At 34.3% G+C, this 24742-nt stretch overlaps 1 protein-coding gene across 1 annotated transcript in view; it reads left to right on the top strand.

Annotated features, from left to right (window-relative positions):
* The window catches only part of MMP16 (matrix metallopeptidase 16), a 258787-nt gene that overhangs the window by 111084 nt on the left and 122961 nt on the right, over positions 1–24742 (top strand). The window contains exon 2 of the mRNA XM_079143787.1: positions 18619–18767. Within this exon, the coding sequence (XP_078999913.1) occupies positions 18619–18767 (149 nt within the window). The remainder of the gene's footprint in view (positions 1–18618; positions 18768–24742) is intronic.

Raw genomic sequence — 24742 nt, 5'->3', positions numbered from 1 at the left:
GTAAAATTATGGCATTTGCAGGCAAATGGATGAAATTGGAGAATATCATGCTAAGTAAGATAAGCCAATCTCAAAAAACCAAAGGAGGAATGATCTCGCAGATAAGCAGATGATGACACATAATGGAGGGTGGGAGGGGTTAGTGTTAGGGTTAGGGTTAGGGAGGGGGGCAAGAATGGATATAGGAAGGACTGTATAGAAGGAAAAGAGGGGTAGGAGGGGTGGGAGGAAGGGAAAAAATAACAGAATGAATCAAACAACATTACCCTATGTAAATTTATGATTACACAAATGGTATGCCTTTACTCCATGTACAGAGAAACAACATGTATCCCATTTGTTTACAATAAAAAAAGAGAGAGAGAGAATGCCTCTAGATCAAAAGTTCTTGAACTATCTGCAAATTGCAAAGACAGGGGAATTGGTGCTAACAGAGGTTGGAAATTGGTTACATAGAGGAGATTGACCATATATGTGAATACATTAATGATAATGAAATCCAGTTTTCACATTGTTAGAGAAGAGTATTACAAATGTAGAAATAGAGAAAACTCTTTTAAACCCAGTGGTAGATTAATATTAATTTACTGGCAGTTATGGTCTTAAATATATAGATGTTGATATGTAAATGAATATAGATTTAAATATATATATATATGAAGAGAGCAGTAAAGTCATAAATACAAATGTAAATATATGTGTGCATGAATGTGTGCACATACACATATACAAAGTCATGTCTGCACATACATGCAGGTATTTCATTGAGAAGCTGAGATCAGTGAAAACCCTAATAGTGATTGAACCCTTTCCCCAAATATTGACTTCTCAATACCATTGTCTACTTAAAGCAACTGCAGCTCCTTGGAGAAATGGCTGATTCTGTTAGGAGGGTAGGAAAGTACCAGATGAGCCTGGAACATGTTGAAAGGACACAAATTCTAGCTTGAAGGATCTACTGTTTGTGTCTAGGACAATATGAGCATCAAAGCAGTTACAGTAATAGGCTGTAATTCATTAAATAAAATAGCAAACCACGACCCCATGCAGATAAAAATATGTAGGTAAATAATGTGAAGTTTTATGAGGAGCATATAGTTTCAGAATTTATCACTTAAAATTCTCATTAATTACAAAGTGGGGAAACATGAGTTTACTGGCAGCATAAACCTGGCAGACACCCACTTAAGCAAGTGATCAAAGTAAACTTCATCTTTAACAGGATGCATTGAAATCACACCCTACCTGGAGCTATACACACAGTCTTGCTTTGAGATAGTCCAACCATGAGAAAACAACTAAATCTAATTATGATCCAATATCAGACAAATCAAAGTAATTCTCCAAAATAACTGGCTAGTAGGCCTCCGCAAGTGTCAAAGTCATGAATGTCAAGAAGATTGAGAAGCTACTCCAGACAGGAGATTAAGCTGATATTGACAGGCATGCATGCTTTTGAACTGAAGTCTTTTGCTATTAAAAATGTCTCTGAGACAACTCTATAATTTTAAGTGGGGACTGATGATAATAAGGTATTGATGTTAATATTCTGACATTGATGGTTATATTTAGCTATGTAGGAAAATATTCATGTTTTTAAGAAATACAGTACCCACGGTAACTCGACATTATATTGTTGGCAGTTGGTTCTCAATATTTTGGAAAAAATAAAACTTTCAGATTATACAAGTTTATGGATTTTTTTTCATTTTTAGCATTTATGGATATTCTCTAAGTCAAGTCTGTGGCTGAGTCAGTTTTTAAATTCACAATCTAAAATGCATCAATACTTATGTTAAAAAATATTGCATAATGTCAGATTTGCTTGAAAAAAAAAAAGGCTGCTAAAATCTTACTCTTTTTCTGTACTTGTCACAGATCAATCAGAAATAGCTGTGACCCCAGAGTTATTCCAGTGTGTGGATCATGCTTTGAAGAATATTGCTCTAGATTAAATATTGTCATTTTTATTCTGTAAAAATGACTTTTAGGTGCTACAAATGTATGTAAAGTCACACCAAATATTTTTGAGCATGCATGGACATTATCCACTGGCTTCCTTAAAGGTTATTCAAAATGATGTACATATATATATATATATATATATATATATATATACACATGTGTATATATATATATATATATACACACATGGCCATGTATTACTTTTTTATTCTACTTATGAAATAAAGCTAATTTGCTATTTGTATAAGTCATACATGTCCAGTGAGGACTCTGTCAGGGAAAAAAAATGGTATATTCCAAAGGTTTCCCCCAAAACAATTTTAGTGTGGAACTGTTTCCTGAGATGTAGGAATGCTTAAGGGAAACTTTTCAGGGGACGATAAATTATCCTATGATTAAGATTATCTGGAAGACCTCACTATTCCCAAAACTAGTAGGACAAGGAAAATAATCCAACTTGAAGACGCAGATAAGATCTGGCATCCTAGAGAGGTAACTGCGAAGAAACATGGACCCACACAGAAATGTAATGAAGGTCACAGTGGGCATGAACCTCTCCTTTTCTCTTTTCTGGATTGAGCTTCCTAATGGCTCAATCCAACTGCAATTCAAATGGCAAAGGATACTTGGTGGATAGAGGTCCGCCTCCCTGGGGTACACAGCTGAAGGGGATTAAAATGCAGAAGTCAGATAGACAAATGGAAACTAAACCACATAGCATTTTTAAAAAAATGTTTTCGGGTTCACTTGGTACTGAAACTTACTAATTTAAAATTTCTTCAATATTTATTCATGAAGTTTATGTCTAATTTATTACCTGTTGGTGTCTTTTCAGGTATTAGGACACAAAAAATAGTACACTTAGTGAATGACTCTGAATAAATTCTGCCACTTATTCTATGTTCTCATATTCAATTGTTTGGAAAGTTCCCTAAAGAATATCACACTGGCAAATGATAGGAAACTGGATCGGGAGTAGAGTCAGGAATGTATATGTTCATTACCATTTTTATTTCTGTTTAAAAAGGTTGAGGTCCTAGAGAAAGGATACACAATTTCATTTAGGAAGGACGAAGTTCAAGAGATCTATTATGTGAATTAGTGACTAGTTCAGTAGCAACGTATTATATATTTGAGAATTGCTACAAGATTATATTTTGTGTGTCTTCCTAAATAAATGATGAACGTATGAAGTAACACATGTTTATTAGTCTGATTTAGCCATTCCATGGGACATTCCTATTTTAAAACATCATGTTGAACACCATAACTATATACATTTTTGTCAATTAAAATCAATAAATCATGAGTTTATTTTTAAAGCTGGAAAAGAGAAAGGTTGAGGTCCTAAGGTGAAACTGAGGATGGAGCGAGAGGGATGGGTTTGAGATGTATTCTCTGTACACAAGCAGTCAGATGTGTAGACTGGGTAGTTTTTTGAGATGTACTCAAGATAATTCCTAGATTTGGAGTTTGGTTAATGGGATAGTATCATGTACCTATATAAAGCATAAGACCAGGCTATAGATAGATACTGAGATAGATATAGATACTGAGATATAGATATAGATAGATACTGAGAACCAGAAAAGCTATGTGAAAGGTTGAGTCTTAAGCCAGAAGAACGTAAGGTACCCACGGAGGCAGCTAAATGTAGAGGTATGCTGGAAAATGTGATACACATTTCTGGATTTCCAGAGAGTACTTATCTGAAATCAGGAGTCATCAGCATGTAGGTATTGAAGACATTGTTATGATTGACATTGACACAGTTATTATTAGCAGCCTCTATATATTGAAAAATCATGATGTGCCAAGCTCTGACTAAAGGAAGAAAACTTCATAGCTAGAACCCTTATAAGAAGATGGGTTCTGTAAGTGTAGAGAGATTGGAATAGACAGATCATTCCCAGAGATTTGGAATATGGTTTTTGAAAGTGTGGGAGGGAAAAGCATCTGCAAAGGGAAAGAGAAAGAACAATCTGATTTCTTTTCCAATTTGAGATGTACTTTTAATGTTCACTATTCTACTTTTTCTAAACTGCTTCTCCTTTGGTGTATAACGGTTTAAAGCTAGTGGGTCATAGGATCAGAAAGCTTATCAGAAAAACAGCATTTAACGTTAGAACTAGAAAAATTTTTTTGCTTTTTAAAAAGCAATCTGGTGACCCTTGTAATTGATTTTGCAATTGACCATTTTTCTATTTTTGCTCTGAGTTTTATGAAATCCAGAGGAAAGTGGCATCTACATAGGAGAGCAGAATATACCTAGTCTACATTATTGTGCCATTGGCATTGTGTTTTTCCTATCATCCCGCCACCAAATATCTATTATTTCCACTGAATATGTTTCCACAAAACCCCTAGATATTGAACAAGGTGGGATATTTTCTTAAATGAATAAAAATGTCACCATGTAACACTGTTAGAGAAAACAGTTTTCTTTAAGCTTCCTGGTATTGCAAAGTTGATCATTTTAAATTTTAATTTGCAGTATTTATCAAATCAACATGGTATGTTAAATTAAACACAAATGAGTAGCACAGAAGAGTAAATATGGAAGATCTTAACATAGTGTTTAATGGTCTAATGATATTGCTGCAGAAATAAAGAACTCATTATGTTTCATCACTACAAGTACAGTTTGGGAAATACATTTATAGTGCATTGTTTTAAGTGGTCTGAAAATTTTGCAGGTTATCATATGCTATACCCCCAAAAAAACTGCTTTTAACCAAGTCTCTGAATTTTTCTATTTACTGTCTTTAAAAATCATAATCATAATCATAATCATAATCAGAGGTAAACAATACAGAACCATTTTTTATTTCAATTTTTTTGCCCATCAATTCCAGTACTAAGAGTTAACCATTTTTAGTAATTTTTGTGTAAGCATCCAGAAATTTGGAAAATTATACACTTTGTGCATATGCTAGCACAATATGTAGACTGGTGTGTTTTCACTTACCACTATTTTCTGTGCACCTCTGTATGTTCATATAGATCCATCTGAGTCTTTTTTATGGCGATATAATATTCTATTATTATAACTAGTGAGTAGAAAACAAAATTCGTGGTGGAGAGTAGGTGCAGTTCAAAGGGCCTGTACATGAACAATAGAAATCTCAGAGGCTCATGAGACGCTCATCATGCTACCAGTTAACAAAAATGTTTCTTGTTCATTTTGTCTTCTTAATGGGTATTGAGATCATTAGACATTTTTCTCAAGAAATTTAACAAATCTTTTACCTACAATTGTCAAGCATTTAGATATTTTGGAAATTAAATTATATTAAGTAAGTAATTTTACAATGAACAGATTTATAATTTTCATACATTGCTGTTGAGCTGTTTTATGCTATTCTCAATGCTAAGCACTCCTGTAGGATTATTACATAACATACTCCCTCTGATCTTATGAAGAGGCCATATCATTATTCCCATTTCACTATTCCCCAATATTAATATTCCCCAGACGTAGAAACAGACTTAGAAAGACCATGCACTTTTCTCAAGACCAGAGTGAAGATTTCTTAAATCTTCAGGAGTCCCTGAACCTGTGGCCTCCACACTCAAAGGCTGTGTCCACACCCTCCACGCATCATTACCTCTCACGTGATGACTTAAGTATGGAACAGGTCACCCACACAATAAATACTATCAGAGGCTAAAGAGTGAGGTAAGGAAGTATATAAACTCCAGGGAGGACCAGGGCAAGGTTGGCCAAGGCATGCCAGTACTTGCAGAACAGTGGAAGTGTGGGCCAAGACAAACAGGTGATTCATAAACAGTCCACTTCAGACAATGTCCAGGAAGTTTTCCAAGTGATGTGAGCTTACAGATGTAGATATATGGACCTTTGGGGTTTATTAAATACAGGGATAAAGAATTTTAAACCGTGTCCTTAAGTAAGTGATAGCAGTCATGGTGTTATGAGCAAGAAAGTTAAATAAAGAATATATTTTAGGATACCTAATCATTTGTATTAAGTAAGATACTTCAAATTTGAAAGACTATGGATCCAGGGAAATCAGTATGCAATTAGGAAAGTTTTACAATATTCAACTGCCAATCAAATAGAGCCTGATGCAGGGAGGTAACCTTGAACATGGAAAGGGGACTGAGAAGCCTTTTCATAAACTCAGGAGATTGAAATTTGAAGGATTGCTTTTCTAGTTGTATTTAAGGGTCTCTTTTCATTTCTAAAAAACCTGCCCTGTGACATTGAGTTGCCCTATCCATATGTACTTTTTGTGCCTACATCAGCTTCTGTCAGCATGCTTATGTCACTAGAGGCTAGACTGATTATAGTGCTTAGCATTCTGTCCAATAAAGCTTGTTATATTTGCATAGAATCCAGTATTAATAATAATAGTACCTGTGCCATATTGGATAGTTTACAAAATTGTTTTTATTTACCTCTGAAATGAGTCATGAATGCATCCACTTGCCCATTTCCCAGCTACTTCCAGAATGGCCTTTACTTCCTTGCTGTTCCTTTCATTACCCACAGAGCAGAGGCAATGATATTTTTCTAACACAAATTTGATCACATCACTTACAGGCTTAAAACTCTTCTCTGCTTTCCATATTACCCTGACACATACAAAATCCTACAGGTTGTTGAACATCTGAGCATGTCACTCTTTTCTAGTCTCATTCCTTAACCACAGCATTGGTCTTTCTTTCACTCCTTCAGAAACTCAGAATTCTTTCATGCTGTTCCACTTATCTATTGGGATGAAACAATAAGCCTTCAAACAGCGAGCTGAAACAAATTTGTCACTTGGCAAAGTTCAGCAAGGGCAGCTTACTTTTGCTGGTGCTGCTCAAAGGCTGGGAGCTGGAATCCTCCAAAGGCACATTGTTCACTTCTCTGGAGGTTGATGCTGACTTTAGATGAAGCTGTCAGGGGAGACATCTACATGTGACCTGGGCTTCCCTAGGAGGTGGCAGATGGCTTCCTAGGGTGAGTCTTCCAGAAGAGACATCCAGGCAGAAACTGCATCACCTTTTCTAACCCAGCCTCCGAAGTCATTCTGCTAGTCAGAACAAATTCTAAGACCAGCCCATGTCTAACAGAAAAGTGGACTCCTTCTTTTAATTGTCTAAGTGTCAAAAAATTGGGTACGTGTTTTGAAACCACCATCCATACAGCTGGACATTGGCACCTGCATACCCCTAGTGTCTGCTCTTCGCTAACTTGTACTTGAACTTTCAGTTTATCACATATTTTTGAATCCTCTAGATCTAAGTTAGGTTGAGATCTAGACTTTCATAGCATTCTATGTCTTTTTGCACTTGTTATAATTTGAAGTTATGTATTTATTTTCAGGTAATTGATGTTTGTCTTTCCTTTCAATCAGTCAGTAGGCTCCGTGAGACCAAAGATCACTTCTGTGTCATTCACTGTTACAACTCCAAGTCCTTGCCTAGAAACTGCATGCGATAGTTTTCAGAAAATATTTATTGGATGTGTGCTCCATGGGAAGAGGTGTCTATTAGTTTTTAAAGTCCTTTCTCCTTTAGAGGAGTCTGGAATTCTGTTTTGTGCCCTTGAGAAATTTTATTTTCCACTCATGAACCCTAAATCATATAAATTTTCAAAATATAGGTAACCTTATTTTGGAAAAAGAAGTTCCTAATGTCACAAATAACTTAATCTTTCAATTATCTTAATTAAACAGAAGCTAAACTCTTTCAATCTTCATGCATTTTACTCTCCTTAAAAAAAAAAAAAAAAAAAAAAAAGTTGTTTCACATTTCCAAGAACATTGCCTCTGAGGAGGAGAAGGATGCTTTCAAGATTTTTTTTTTTTTTTTTTTATTTTAGCACCAGATGGTCCCTGGAGAGAAAATGCTGATTTCCAACTGAAAGTTGGAAGAGTTGTGTTTTAAATATTCTTCCACTCTTCTGGGTTCTGGAAATATAACAGGAGAATCTCCCCCAATTAAGTCTTCTTCTATATGTAAAAAAAAAAAAAAAAAAAACTTTAAATACAGTGATTTGGAAACCCCAGTATTGTATACTAATTGGTCAATATCCACAGTCTTCTTATCACTGGGTGGAGATCTGGAAGAAGCAGGAGAGCACCTCTCCTTATCTTCAGAAGACTGTGCTCTGCTGTTTTGAAGAACACAGAAGTTCTACTTACTAGGATTAGAAGCTGTCAGCCTTTTAAGAGATGCTGACTCTTTCTTTCCAGTTTTTACCTGGTTAACACATGGATCTTGTGGGCCAGCTAGATAACACTTACCATGCATTTATCATTTGTTTTTGTGTTTTATTTTTCCAACAAAGTGACCCATCTGCCACCGATGAGATTCAGGTGTGAAAAACCAAGATGGTGGATTTCTGACCTAGCACAACCTGTGTAGATCTTCCCTAAGCTTAGATGGTGGGCCCTGGGTTTGTCAAGGATCCACTTTTCTCAGCTTGCTTGCGGTTGTTAAGAGCAAGAGCCATTTCAGACTCACTGGCACTTGAACCCCTGGATACCACCTACTTGCTCTGTGGCCCTGGGCAAGTTAATTAACCTTTCTTATCTTCCACACAGAGTTTTCAAAAATGTATTATTCATGTTATTTTTTATTGACAAATCAAATTGAATACACTTATTGATTATGGTGAGATGTATTGATTAATATTTATATATATACATATAGGGAATGTGGAATGATAAAATTAAACAAAGTAACATGTCCAACACCAATTACCTATTATCTTTATGGTGAGATGTATCTCTGGATGTGAAGATGGAAAGTAGAATCGGAAAAGACAAAGATAAAACTCCTATTGGGAAAGTATACATACTTTCCCAATAGTATGTATATTGTCAGTCTGCTCTTGTACCTTGCTTTATATTTCCTAGAGCTTCTAAAGATGATATCTGGAAGTTAGTAACCGTGCTTGCTGCATACCTGATAAAACGGTTTTGTTATTCACCTTGGGCTACTGGACACCTGGTTTGAGGCCTAGATATGTGCATATTTGAGGGCAGGAGTGTTAACCCCATGGTTAGAAAAAAACAGAATATCATGCGTGCAGTTGATTGTGATATCTACTGGGCATTAATATGTGGATTCTTCACTTAGCCCACATATGTCATTATTCAAGCTCAGGAAATGTATGTCAGTAGCTGTGACAGGTGTTGGGAGCTGTTAATAATGTTGACAAAACATATAAAGGTAAACCAAGCAACCATGTAGTGATAGTGATGAGTGCAGTTAGCAACATAGATGGCGCTGGCTGCTGGTGGTGATGGTGTAGTCAAGGGAAGCCCTCTTTGAAATGCCTGAATTTGAGCTAAAGTTTCAAGGACAAGGAGACACTTATTTTTGTGTATGTGTGTTGTCTGTGTGTGTGTGTGTGTATTTTTTTTTACATAGGGAAGTATATGCAGTGTCTCAAAGTAGGAAAAGAGTTTAGTTTATTTCCAGAACAAGGAAGAGTGTGCTTGAAATATTAAGGGAGGATACTATGAAATGAAGTTACAGAGTAAAATGAGTCTCCCCAAATTTATGGCAACAGTAAAAAATTTGCATTGCAAATAAGATTATTAGAAAATTTCCAGAGCATTATGATCAAATGATATCACCATATCTAAGTTTTAAGAAAGACAACTCATTCCTCTTCACATCCATTAGAGTAGCTATTAGAAGCAAACATAACAACAGACTGATTTCTCACATTCTGGAGGAAGAAGTCTGAGGACAGATGCCAGAATGGTTGGGATTTGGTGAAGGTTACACACTGCCAACTTCTCATAGTGTACTTACATGACAGAAAGGTTAGAGTATTCCACCCTCCTGACCTAATTAACCTCCTAAAGACCTCACCTCCTAAAACTAGCATATTGAGGATTAAGATTTAACGCTTCAGATATTGTGGAAATATAAACATTCATTGATGGATCAGTAGATAATCAAAATGTGGCATATTGGAAAATTATTCAGTATTTAAAATGTTACATGATGCATTATAGATGAACCTTGAAAAAAATCTTAAATAAGTCAGACACAAAATTGTATGATTCCACTTGTACAAGGTACCTACAGTAGTCAAATTCATGCAGAGAGAAAGTAGAGCGGTAGTCAGTTGAGGTCAGAAGTAGGAGCAAAGGGGAGTTATTATTTAATGGCTACGGAAGTTCTGCATGGGATGTTGAAAAGTTCTGGTGGTGCCAACTGTACTGTGGACCAGCGCATGGTGCACTTGAAAGCTGTTGAACAGGCAAAGTTGAAGTTAAATGTATTTTACTACAATTAAAGAAAAAGGCAACTCACAGAACCTGGGTAAAAAGAGGTAGCAGTAAGAAAGCAGAGAGGCCAGCTGGAGAATTCTGCAGTTTCTGTTGGGAACTATGGTGCCCTGGAAAAAGAGGTGCCAGCAGCCTAAACTCCCATTCCAGATAAAACTGGAGTCAAGACTCAATGAGGAAGAAGGAAAGACGAGGGATGGCTCCTGTTGATCAACTTTACTGTAACAGATACCACAAATAATCAGAATAAAGAGAAGAGGTGTATTTATTTTATCTCCCAGTTTTGGAGGTTTCAGTCCCTGGTGGCCTGCTGTTTTTGAGTCAGTGGGGAGGCAGCACATCATGGCAGTAGCTCATGGCACAACCGAGCCTGATTGCATTAGCCAGGACACAAAAGAGAGGAATAGGAAAGGACTGGGGTCCCAATATCCCTCTCAAAGTGACACCCCCAGTTACCAGAGGTCCCCACAGAAACTGCTCCTTTTAAAGTTTCTGCCACCTTCCATAATGCCATGGGCTGGAGATTAAGTCTCAGATACATGAACCTTTGGAGGCCCACCCTCTATTTTTTATTTAAATAGTATGATTGAAGAGTGATCACAGATGGTACTTATTTTTAGGAAAGATAACCAGGGAGAATGTAGATGCAATTGAATAGCAATGTCAAGATGAAAAAACAGAAGTACTGTGAAAGAATAAAATGTGAAGAAATGATGAATGGCAAAGAAGGTTTCAGTGGTTTTTTTTAAACTATAAAACTGAAATGGCCTTAAGTGAAATATTCTAGAATAGAAATAAGAATATTAATTGTGCTGAGCAAATCGGGCTGTGCAAATCTTCCTGTGGAAGTAGGAGTTGGTGTTACACCTGAATATATGCAACCCAGCTCCTTACAGTTCTGTGATGTAAAATGAGATGTTTGCATAAAAACTGAACACTCTTGGTTATTACGGATGTTTTCAGACTGTTTGCCCTTATTTTCAAATGTGAATGGGGTTGTCTAGGTCATCCTAGCACATGGACTGACTGCTAGGTCTCTTCTTTGCTTAAAGGTAGTCTCAGAATGACAAGCAAGCTTAGGTCTGGTCAGATCTGTTCCTATTCTGATTTCTTCTCTACCTGTTGGGGTATCTTTAGGCAAGTTACTTAATCTTTCTGGAGTTTTATTCTTTCATTAATAAGACAGAGATTAGAGATTATAGTAGTTATTTTAGGAATTTAGTGTAAAATTAAAGATAATGTACATATATAGCCTGGTACATGGTGGTAAAGGCATGGTAGCCGTTGCTGTTCTTATCAACACTTGTTGGGGGTGGGACCAACATTAATTTTGACCAAAGAATAAACTGTAACAGGTAACAGATTTGAGACAAAATCATGAATAGCTCAGAAGTCATCCTAAGAAATCGTTTTAACAGGGCTTGGGAATTGTCATAGTAAGACAGAATCTAATATCTAGCTATTGATAAACTGTCTTATCCCTTTCTGGAGAGTCAGTATAACCCATTGGAAAGAATTTAAGGAAGTAGGTTTCACTTTTTAAAGTTCAGTACCTTCATACTATCTAATCTGCAATTTCCACACTTTGAACTGTACCTAAACAATCAGATTTGTTTGACATGCAACATCTTTTATTTATATTTATGAACAGATGTACTAAACATTATGTTTTATACTTAAAATAGAAATATTAAGTTGACTTAAGGATGACATAAATTTTCTAAAAAAAACTTTTTGTTTTATGAATTGCATTTACATTTGTACATTTTACATTTGTACATTTGATTGGAACATTTTGCATACATACATTGTGTGTTCTAAATGAGATTATTTTTTGCTTTTATTAGAAAATTGTTGAGAATTCTATGATTGACTTTACTTCCTTCTTCTTTACAATGTTTATGTAACACTTCAAAATACAGTAATTTCAAAATCAGTTTATTGCTAATTGTCATCTTAAAAATTGCTGTAGCAAAAAAGATCTGACAATGATAAACAAAACTAGAAAATTTGCATTATTAGGTAATTATGAATCTTGAGTTTCATGTTATGATTCTACCCATCAATTATGTAATGATTTTTGGTAAAATTCAGCTGGCAAATTATCTTCCCTGGTATCTATCAATTATTCCAAAAAACTAATCAGAAGGTGTTGAATTTTCAGTTTTTTAAAGTGGTCTTAAAATCCACCAAAACTATCCTTTTAGAAGATTATTTTAAAATTCTCTTGCCAAAATTTTAAAGTAAAACATCATGAGAGAGTTTTAAATAGATCATGATATTATAACTTTGTGATCAAAATTTTATGGTATGATGGGAACATTTTAAAACATCCATCCTTAAAATACCCATTGTGTCTGTTTCCCTCAAAAGCAGCCCTTTTCTCTTGCATTCCTAGCACGTCACTGTTATCTTGATGGGAAAGATTAAGTTTTTTATTTCCCATATCCCAGAATAGCTATTGAGTAGCATACTATTTGCAGCTACTTGTCTTCACAGAAGAGAACAACGCTTTTCTCTTTGTAACACAAAAAACAATAAAGTTTGACATCTCCTTTAAGTGCTTTGCCATGAGCTAGCAAGCAAACATCTATGTAGTATAAAATGTTTTCTTGTTCACTGTCCATCATATTTTATAGTATTATTGAGATATCTATTTTTTAAGATAATATCAACCACAAATTCATTTAACCTGGCACAGAAGAATTACCATATGTTGTTCTGTGGTGGAATCAAACTGGCTATAGTAATGATAACAATGCCAGCCTGTCTACATTGTGAAATCCCATCTCCTCCCTCAGGACACCTGGTAGAACATAGGGGAAAAATGAATGTTGAAGACTGATTACAGTAAGGACATTAAGGTCAATCTGGATAGTAAACAAAAATACTTTATTTTATTTTAGATTTCATAATGTGTTCATAGATGTATGTGTGCATATGTGCATGATGTAAAATGCTTGTACATTTCATTGGAACATTTTGCATACATACATTGTGTGTTCTAAATGAGATTAATTATTTTTTGGTGTTGATGCGGATGAATTTGCAACAGAACATAAAGGCAAGTCGAGTCCATAATTTATCTACTTGACTCAGGTTCATGTATATACCTTTTAGAAAATTCACATTGTTAACTAGGTGTGGTGGTACAGGCCTGTAATCCAAGTGACTCAGGAGACTAAGACAGGAGAATCCCAAATTTGAGTACAATCTGGGCAACTTAGTGAGACCCTGTCTCAAAATATAAACTAAAAAAGGGGCTTGAAACCCCTGGTTTCAGTCCCCAGATTTGTGGGGGACTTTAGCATTTTGGGTTTGCGAGGTGATCATGATACAAAGTAGAATTGTGTCAATGATATTTTAAGTAGGTTTTTTTTTTTTTTTTTTTTTTTTTTTTTGCGGTGGGTGGTACCAGGGATTGAACTCAGGGGCACTCAACCACTGAGCCACATCCCCAGCCCTGTTTTGTATTTTATTTATAGACAGGGTCTCATCGAGTTACTTAGCGCCTCACTGTTGCTGAGGCTGACTTTGAACTTCAGATCCTCCTACCTCAATCTCCTGAGCCACTGAGATTACAGGCATGTGCCACCGTGCCCTGCTTAAGTAGTTTTTTTTATTTATTTGTTTTTGCATAAACATCATGAGCATTGTGGTATCATATGCATAAGCTGCTATTACTTGCTACTTGTTGTGATATGCTTTTTTTTCTTTTTTGGTCATATTTTGTATGGGGGAGCATGTGTGTTCACGCTAAACATACTTAGGAAATCTAAACACACCAAGGAAAAACCAATAAAGACAGAAAAGGAAGCAGAATGTGATAGTCCTCTGTATCTTTCCAGAACAAGGACCAGCTCATGATGAAATTGCAATTTAAGGTGATACTGGTTTTTAATCACTGGATTCACTGGATGTCAGCCATTATTGTTTAGGGATTTTGCTCCCACAGTTGTTAAATACAAAGTGCAGTTTACTTTTATGCAGAGTGGACAAACTCTCCCCAGCCTTTACACCCTAAGTTTTTCATTTCTTTTATAAATGAGAGATTTTCAAGTTGAGGAAAGAAAAAAGAAAAAAAAAATGTACTGACATGATTGTCATCACGACTTGTACTTATTAATGAGGCAGCTGGTTTCCTGTCTCCTTGACCAAATAACAGTTGCCTCTTGATTGATGAGATGACTGGTGGAATAGCTTTTGATCCTTCTACTGTTTTATTTCCAGTTTAAGAAGTCATTTAACAGACAGTAAAATTTCTAAATGAATTGAATTCTATATATGCAATTTCATACACTGATTCATTCATGGTGGGCATGGGATGGTGATTTAGAGCCCATTTAGATTTTTGAATGAAGAGAAAGGCTAATTTCTGCCTCGTTAACTTATTCCATGAATTTTCAATTTAACCAATTCTAAATGACTACTTCTACATCAGTTTAATTTTTTGGTTAATAGGTAGTTATAATTCATATTTATAATCTCTTTTCAGACCAGAAAATGTAGACCCTAAATCCTGCTGTTATTTATAACCAGTGAACATATATTATTTCAGGGGAAAATATCTGAAGCTTTTGCCTACTTTGCTGATGATACCACAAAATAGAGTAGTAATCAGTTTTTAGTTATTAATTTTAGTTTATTATAGAACTTTACAAATTTGTGTAAAAGGAAATTAACTTTTTACAACATCAAGAACTTATCTATTAAAAATGCATTCTTTCGGTTTTATTTCAAGAAAGTCAGTTAATTATATCAGGGTATTAACCATTATAGATTTAAATATTTTTGTCAGTATGTTAAAGTTTGATATGAAGTGAGGAATTTTTAAAAATCATTTCTCATAATAATAAAAATGTTTATGTGATCATGTAAATAGAAATGATTTGTATTAAATAAGTGCTATAAAACATTTATCACCACTCTCCTTTGATTCAATATAAAGTGCTATGCTTTAAATCATGGGAACTGGGTATAAGGAACTTGCATTTGCCATATCGCATCTTAGCTGGAAATGAACTTCAGTTGTCAATAACCTGAAATAAATGACTGAGCCACAAATGGACATTGTGAACTGACATAGTGATTTTTCAAGTTAAATAAAATTTCCAAACCATCCCTCCTTATACTTCCCTCCAGTGATTTCTATAATTGCTAAAAATGCATCCTTTCCAACCCTAATAAATTCAGTAGTTAAATCACATATGCTTATTTATTTTATTTTGAAGGGTGTTTGAACACCTTGCAATTATTCAGGGTCATCATTATAAAATGTGTTCTCTCTATATTTTTATCTTGTCAGAGGAAAATTTTTAAATTATTCTCACATATGTGATTCATCTCAGCAAATGAATATGGTAGCTTTCTATTAAGGCATTGACAGACTTATGATCTTCAAAGACCAAAGAAAAATTTTTAAATAAAATTTAATAAAATGCTTACATTTACTCTTAATCATGTGAACTACTAATATCTGCTTTTTCATAAATGGTTTTCAGGATGCTGCTTAATATGCGTAAATGACTGATTCAGTTCATTTGAGATTTTGCCATATAAAACATGAAATATTACTGACAAAGATGTTTCTTTAGTAGACATTGCTGAGATTTTGTGTGTCTGCTACTCCCTGTCACTACAATCTAATAATGGCAATATCTATTGGCACAGCATTTAATATTTAACTCTTTACCTTTTATTGCTTGATACATCTCTTTGCTCTGCTGAGAACAGCAATATTCTGGTTGTTCCTTCAATTGACTAACCTCTAAGGGCAGGAAATTAGTTTTGTCCACAAGATAACAACATATTTGAATGAGTTAGTGATATAGGCAGTAATTCAGGGTTAGATTTGTAGCTCCTTTTGAGGTATCAAGGTTCTGTGTACTAGTAGTAATGAGATGGATTAAGTCCCAGGTAGTACAATGAGTCAAGGTTTTCCTTGAAGAAACTTATTTGTCCCTTGATAATTTTCAGTGCTTTTAAATACACATGTCAATCCAGTGAGCCCAATAAAACAAACGAAACAAGACAGTTTTAGCATTTGTTGAAAACAGGGATATATTTCGAATAACAACATATGAGGATGGATGTCTATAGTAAAATCTATTATATATTATATATATCTATGTGTACACATACCCACATATATATTTTTAAATGTATTTCTATGAATAGGAAATGATAGAAAGAATAAATGCCAAATTACTGTCCTTGGACAGTAGAAGATTAGAAGTAAGAAGTGAGGTATACAAATATTACTTTGTAGATTTTTTTTTTCAAATAAGATTATGTCTGTATTTTAGTAGAAATTTTCCTGGATGACAAAATTATGACATCGATTGTTAGCCAGGAAACAAACTTTAACCATAAAAATTGTAGATCTCATAGCTTTCCTATTATTTTACAATTAAAAAGAATTACCCACTTCTAATTCATTTTGAGAAAGTCTTTCATGATAAACAACAATGTGAAATAGAACTTGAAGAAAAATTGAAATTAATGTTTTATTGAATCATTTGTTTGGAAGGCTAAGGAATAATCAAATATATTTTCTAGAACATGCTACTTTTTCATTATATACTTGCATTTATGTATTTTTATAGTCTATGTGTATATAAATCAAAGGGTTTATTATTAATGGTTTTCTCTTTACTGTCCTCATAAACATAATTGCCAGTAGCTTAGCACCCAGCAGTAACCTAGCAACAAGTCAGCTCTCCAGCAAGTAAGAAATGAATGCAAATTGTTATGGAAAATTATTGTTTAAGAATATTGACACATGTATATTATTAAAATATTCTAATTTTGAGAAATTATGTGACTATAGGAATTAAAGTTCATATTAAATAATATTGCCTGCCTCCTTCATTCAGAAATAAAATGGAATCTGTTTGAGACTGCACCAATATTAATTAGGTAACAACATACCGTTTTCCCTGGCAGCTTGTTCATTACAGAGATGAGTGTGTTGGCATGCTTTTGCTGTGTGGGAGATGAATTTACTAGATTGAGTTTCACGTGTAAACTTTCTTGATATCTCTTAAATACTTTTAGAATGTATTTACTTTCCAGGGGTTAATTCTTGATACAGCATTTTTAGATATCACTTTGTGTTTTACATTTTGAAATTTTGATATGTCTAATATTAGCTCTTATGATGGAATTTAGTTTATTTGTCATTGTTTTCACTGGGTAAATGACATCCCTGTGCTGTGATTATAACTTTATCAAGGAAGAATATCAGTTGTCAGAGAAAAGTTGAAATTCCATAGGATCATCATATATGTGACAAATAGACCTAGATAGAGAGAGAAATGCACAGGTGAATATCTTTCACTAAATAGTATTTTAACTAGTTGGTACTTACAATTTGACAGGTAGTTCATGGCACTTCAATAAATCTTAGCACCCACAAGAAGACTGAGGAAAAGGACAGTAGGTTGGGGTATGAGCTGAATATGTGATCACACATTTAGAAGAAATGCATAAAGTTGTAAAAAAATCTGCTCCCTGTTGGACATTTGTTTCCTTTAGAAAATACCCCAAGTTTTCTATTACTTTTGAAATCTAATTTTAAGAACTTTGAATTCCTGCCCCAGACATTAGTAGAATGTGAAGTCTACTCATTTCTTTATCTCACTATTCTCCCAGATCTCATCACCAGGGAAGGGGGAGATATATCGAGACCCTTAGAGAGATCTATACATACACAATGAGATAATTGGGTTTGAGATATATGTGAAAAGTTTGGCTATTTATGTGATTTTGACTGGGGTGAATCACAAGAAAGGAAGGAAGGAAGAACTGAGAGAAAAAAAGAAATATTGTTTCCATGAAAAACTTTCCTATCCTTGGAGATACCTAGCTATAATTGTATAGTCTTGGATGGGAGAAACATATGCAAGGTTTCATGATGGAATAACATGGTTTATCTGTAAAGATGCTACTCATCACAACTGTAGTCACTGGTCAATTGTTCAGGTAAATAGTTTTTTAGATGTGGCATATGCGTATTAGCTGCCCCTTCCAGCAAAGATGTGTACATTACTGAGAAAATATACCCTTCGTTTTGACAGGTTGAGGCCCTGGAGCTCAGGGCCTTATTTTTTCTCCCATTGTTTAGTATACTATTTTATATGCCATATGCTTGCAAGAAATGGTTAATTTGTTTTCAATCAGATTTTTAGGTTTATTAGAAAGATCCAGAACAACCACTAAATTTATATTAAAATAGTCAAAGTTATATATGTTACAAGGAAATCAAACAAATAATGTAAACCCTTATGGAAGAAATAAAATTTACCAGTCTATTATAGATGTAAATTAATGACCAGAACATTATTGTTAAATTGTAAAGTTGATGTAAAAGAAACTGTGCTTGTTATTGCAGGTTTGGTTACAAAAGTACGGCTACCTCCCACCAACTGACCCCAGAATGTCGGTGCTGCGCTCTGCAGAGACCATGCAGTCTGCCCTAGCTGCCATGCAGCAGTTCTATGGCATTAACATGACAGGAAAAGTGGACAGAAACACAATTGAGTAAGTAATGGCATCCATACTCCTTTCCTTTTTGGTCCTCGAGCCAAACTAAGTAGTCTCGAAATCTTTACATGAACTCCAGCAACCACTAATGAAATAATTTGTCTCTGTTAACTTTTCTTTGAAATTTGTCCTGTTTTTAACTCCAGTCCTCTGAGATTTCATACATTATTTAAGGTCCAAAGTCAACTTTACTCACCTGATCTTATCAACACATTTTCAAAACAGGAAAAAAAATACAAAGAGTCCAAGTAGGTTTATGGTCGAAGCTCCTACAAGAAGTGACAATGAATAATAGAACTTTTGTATGACTAGTAAGAGTATTCTGTGCACATATCTCCCCAAATCTCTGTTAAATGGTATTGTGATAATAGCTTCTTATAGGCCATATGGAAATATTACACATGGAAATTGGGAACTGATTTAGATCAGGTCTCCTTTTGGGTGGGAAGGGCAGTGTCAGTGGGCTAGTTATTGATTGTTTACTAAATCCTCACTGGTGACAGTTTCCCAAATGAGATAAATCAAGTAAGGGTTTTTATTAGAAAGTCTCTAAATTTCTTAACAAGGGACTTCTTACCCTTTAATAAAATTTTTTATTTTATTGGTTGATTCATTAATCATTCCTTTATTTATTTATGAAACAGTAACTCTTTACTGGGCACTTATTTTTTCTGTGAAAGAGGCTTCATCAGGTTCAGAAGACATGAGGTCTTTGTCAAAGGAACTCTGTTGTGTGCATAGCTACACAGTCACAAACTATTTTGCCAGAGGCATAGAGTAAGTTCTGCAATATTAGAAAGCAGCTTTATTGTTTCTGGATAGCAAAGGAGGAAGTAATTAATTTTTTCAGTGGAGGAAAAAAATCGTTTGTGTTCTCAGAGCCCTTAATACTCACAAAGTGAATCTATTTCTGTTATTTAGGTTGATGATCATACATCAACCTCCACAATAGGGAAAGATATTTTTCTCCCTACTTTTCTCAAATGAAGGAACTGAACGTCAAAGGCTGAGTCAAGTCCAGAATAGCTGCAGAACCCAGGTCTTTTGTCATTTACTCTGAGGAACTTGCCCTGCTGTGTCCCTCAAGAAATAGCACATTTATTTTTCTTTTTAAACCTTAAATACATGGGCTATCTGGGCTTGGAATTTGACCCCTCAAACTAATTTAACATATAATTCTGAAATTTGATTTTGCTATATAATGCTAATAACCTATTGTTAATCAATGCATTTCTAGTTCATCAAGATTGGAAAGCACACAATAAAGTCTTTAAAATTAAACTTCAAAGTAATTTGAAAAAATAAATATATTGCCTCCTCCAACACTTTTAAGAAATGTGTAACTATTACCTTTGATCTATACCTTAACAAATGAAATCAGGAATAAATATAACACATTCTACAATAATTAGAAAGTAGATATCAGTATTGGGAATAAAGTTTTGATCTTTCAGAGCTGCTGACCGCTAATCATTGTAATTTTTTCTTATGGTGTCATATCAAACTTTCATTTTGAGCCATAAAAACCCCTCATCCTTTTTAATAGGCAAAAACCTCCAGATAGTCATGTGTTTGGTTGCTATATATATACTACAGATTTTCATTTAATTTTTATTCTTCACAACATTTTACAAAGTGCTCCAGACAACTTTCTGGTTACCTAATGCTTCACTTTCTTGGAAAATGACATAGTTTTGAAAAATACAAATAAATTGAGGATTTAGAAAACAAAGTAAATTGTTTGAATGTCTAATGTGACTAGTACTAGAATAATAAGGAAGTATTTAGTACCTTTACTAGACATTGAAATTGAGAGACCCACCCAACAAAGCTGGCATCTGTTTCTAGTCTTGGACACTGGAAGTATTCAAGATTGGTAGATTTGATTTCCTGGAAAGAAAAAGAGAAAAGAGAAAGATCTCTATCAGGTCATAATAAAAGAACAATGTGTGCAGGACTTATTTGGGTCCTTCATGTGGAAAGGGATCTGAACAATTTTTTGCTTTCTGGCAGAAGATAGAAAACATGGAGGTACAGAGAAGGACAGGGTCTTCTCTAGGTAGAATATGGCTTAGATTCCAAATCAGGAGAGATGATGGTATCGGTGCACAGGAGTTAAAGCAAAATTTCTGTGATAGAATTTTAGAAAAAGATCAACTCAATGGACAATCCTTGATTTAAAACCAAAGGAGTTTAGTTGCTTGTTTATTAGTTTTGGGTGGATTTCGTGTGTGTTTATTTTAACAAAACCTCATTCTAATTCAGTTTTGGGATTTTGTGTTTGTTTCTTTGTTATTTAAATTACTAATGCATTTTTCCCTTTAGAGAGTGTTAGGCCTGGCAGGTGAACCCACAGATTCTTTGTTACTCCCTTCTCATTTTCCCTTCTTTCCCTGCCATGCCTCCTCTGCTACTGTGTCTGCTTGAAATTTACCCTCATCGTCACTCCAACTATAACCCTGTGGCTTCATTTGCCTCCTGCTTGTTTTTTTCCACTGAAACATCCCTAGTCTTGAGATGTTATTGCTTGGGTTACTCAGATCAATTTAGTGTGCTGTTTTGGGAAGTATAATCAACATAATCATGCTATTAAAACAATTGTTCTTTGGTAATCTCAAGTGAATGTATGGTAACAATACATACTGAAATTGAATGCTATTGCTTTACATAATCAAATTATAAGGTATGAATTTTCTATCTGAGCCTTATTACATAGATAGATTACAGATATAGACCCAAAATTATTTCTCAGTATAAAAATAATTTCAGACTCTATATACTCTTTTCTAATTTTAGACTCTTTTTCAAAATCGCTTGTTTATAAATTAAATAATTATATGCTGCTTTGGCAGACAGACATGTGGTACATTTAATCCATAATTCGTGGGTAATTAAAAGTGATGATTATAATTGTGGTAAGCCCTATATCACTTTGATGAAATTAACTCCATGCAACACATTTAATGTTTCAAGCAACATTTGAGGTACCCCAAATGGCATATTATATTCCTTTTATATTAGTAAGCACTGGTGTTGGAAAGATAATAATAAATACTTATTCCCCACCAAAAATGAATTCATTAGCTTATGTTGCAATGTTCCTTTTAAATTATGGGTTCATTGACTGAGCTTTGTCAGCAAATCTACTTAAGTTCCTTAAAAAACTATGCTATGCATTTTAAAGGTATTTTTCACAAAGAGAGAAAAAAATAACAAGGCAATAAGGAAAAATGAGTCTGATATGTTTTTATAATGCTAATAGTAACTTTAAAATTTCGGTTTATTTTTCATGAGTATGGTGGTATATAGATAATCATGCTTGGTGAAAGATTATTTCTCAAAGTGATAAATCTTTCTTTTTGAGATTCTTCCACAGATACATGCATATGTGTCTGTGTTCTGATATAGTGTATAATCTGAGTAAGTCTTCAGTTTATTCAAACCATGACCAGAAATTATACTTAATTGAAACTAACTTAACACTGATTAAGTAGCTTTTTTGGGAAAATTATGAACCTCCAGAGCCTTTTGATAGTTGAGATATTTATATAACAAGATACAACAAGAACCACGATATTTTGGCTTAATTATCAATATGTTTCATGATTTCTATCCTTTTGTCTAAAGAATTAACAAATCAATACTCTATCTTTTCTTTCAACTTAGACATAAATGAAGTGTCCTTCAATAATAAAAGGTTTTTATTTCTGACTATATTAATGGTACTCAAACACTATGACACTATAGGATAGGTCCATCCTCAGTTTGGTAGCTTTAGAAGCTTGACTGGCAGCTAAATAGAGAGACCTTAGGTTCCATTCTGAAAGGTGAATGGTGAAGGCAGAGTAAGAGCAGACACTGAAAGAACTTTTGTTCTCAGAGAGGCTCATAATGGCTTAATCCATTTCTTTTCTGTACTCAGGTGTTCAAGGGCTTTAACTTTGCACTTTCAGCCTTGTGAATCACATGTGTGTCCATGCAGGCAGTTAAAGAGTTGATAGAAAAAAAGAAGCTCTGGACCAGAATGAATTGTCAGTCATCAACATTTTGAGCTTTAAGTGAATTTGCTTATAATTCTCGTGAATTATAACTTTGTGAAAACAAAGAAAATTTAAGAATAGTTCAAATAATAAAAAGAAACATATTTAAACATTTCTAGAAACATCTAAGGAAGAACTACAAGCAGAAGCTACTACTCTTACCTTTAACTAAAATTTGGGGACTCTGAAGGATGAAACCATGTCTAACCTACTGTTATTATTTTTTTTCCCCTTAGAGTAGTAATTGATAAGGAACAAAATATGGTTTGAGAAGTCATTTTTTTTTTTCTCTTGGTAAAGGTGGGAATATGTCCAATGAGCTGCTCTGTGGTACAACTCCAACTGGAGTGGTGGCCTTCACAGTGCATTCTATTCCAGTGTTGCGTGCTTGCAGCACCACTCAGGACCATCAGGTATACTGACTCCAACTCTGAGGCTCCTCCTGGAACCATGCAGTTGGTGGCCCTATGTGTTTGCCACAAAAGTCCAACTCATTAAAAAAAAATGTTTTATTGAAGTTAACAGATGCTTCATATGCAAAGTGTCTATACATATACTACAAATGTACAAATGTGCTTACAGCTTATGGCTACTTTATTTACATAAAACAGGAAAGTGTAGATATTGGATCTCTTCTAGTATCAAAGTCCCAGAAGATCCCTGTTCTGCCTGACATAAAATGCTGTGTGTTAACTTACAGGTCAACATGAGCTGAAACTGGTTGGTTTTTGTATACAGTTATTGTAGCTGCTGTGTGTTCTACTATTGTCTACTCCTGATATTTGTAAATTTTTTATAATTATTATAAATTAATAATAGCAGTTATTATCTTTTAGATACTATTCTGAGTATTTCCCATGATTTAACTAATTTGATCCTTACAGAAACTCAGTAAGGGAAGTAATATTATCATCTCCCCTACATAGATGAGGAAACTGAGTCATAGAATGCAATCAGTGATCTGACTAATGTCACAGGGCTAGTGAGTCTGTAGAAGCAGAGTGGACACCCCTGCAGTCAAAATCACTACTCTCAACTTTTTCACTCCTCTCACAACACTGATTTTAGATTTTTTTCTTTTTGAGTTAATTTAAATGAAGACATTAATGATCTGCCCAATAGTTAAAAGTGCATTGGTTCCAAAACCTTAAGTCAATATTGCAAATCAGTGTATTTATGAAAAGTGGGGTTGTGCTATTATTTACACTTTGATATTATGAATTAACTTTCTCATTGCTTGCACTCTGCTCCCCTGTCCTTTCCCTATGTCTTTGCTTTGGAATGCCAAATTAAAATCCCCCTAATGAGTCAGTAAAGAAGCACACCTTTATTAGCTGCAAGTTGCCACACAGAAAAATTAAGTGTGTTTGATCAAAGACACTTAATAAGCACTGTCTAAAAATAATACAGAAAAAGTGGCAATCAGATTTTGCTAGTTACTAGCTAGTAATGAATAAATAAATAAAGATATACACCCGTAGATTGTTGTGTGTGTGTGTGTGTGTGTGTGTGTGTGTACCTCCCATATTAATTCCTGCTTCTTTTATGTTTTATGCATGGGTATATGTGGGATTTATTAAGTGGATATTTGCTACAAATATTTGTGAGTTTAACAGAGTCTTCTCAACTTGACCAACCTTCATTAAAAATTATTTGCATTGTTATTTGATGTTAGATTATGCCTGCCATTGTGTTTATTTTTTGCATAATGTTATGGTTATTTCTAGCACTTAAGTCATCTACTTCAAGATTTAGCTTTATGTAAAAGTGTTCATGTTATGTCCATATAATAAGCATTTTTTTCAAGACACAGAGCTGGAAAGAGTTATAAAGTATTTAAGAAACATACAAGATGATGGGGAGATCAATATCTTCAAAAAGACTTGTAGACTTGGTTCATTTGTTTCCTGTTGTTTATTGGAGATTTCACTG

This window comes from Sciurus vulgaris (genome assembly GCF_902686455.1).
Source record: "Sciurus vulgaris genome assembly, chromosome: 1".
Lineage (NCBI taxonomy): Eukaryota > Metazoa > Chordata > Mammalia > Rodentia > Sciuridae > Sciurus > Sciurus vulgaris.
Note: the sequence above shows the minus strand (reverse complement) of the source record. Positions and strands in the feature narration are given on the sequence as shown.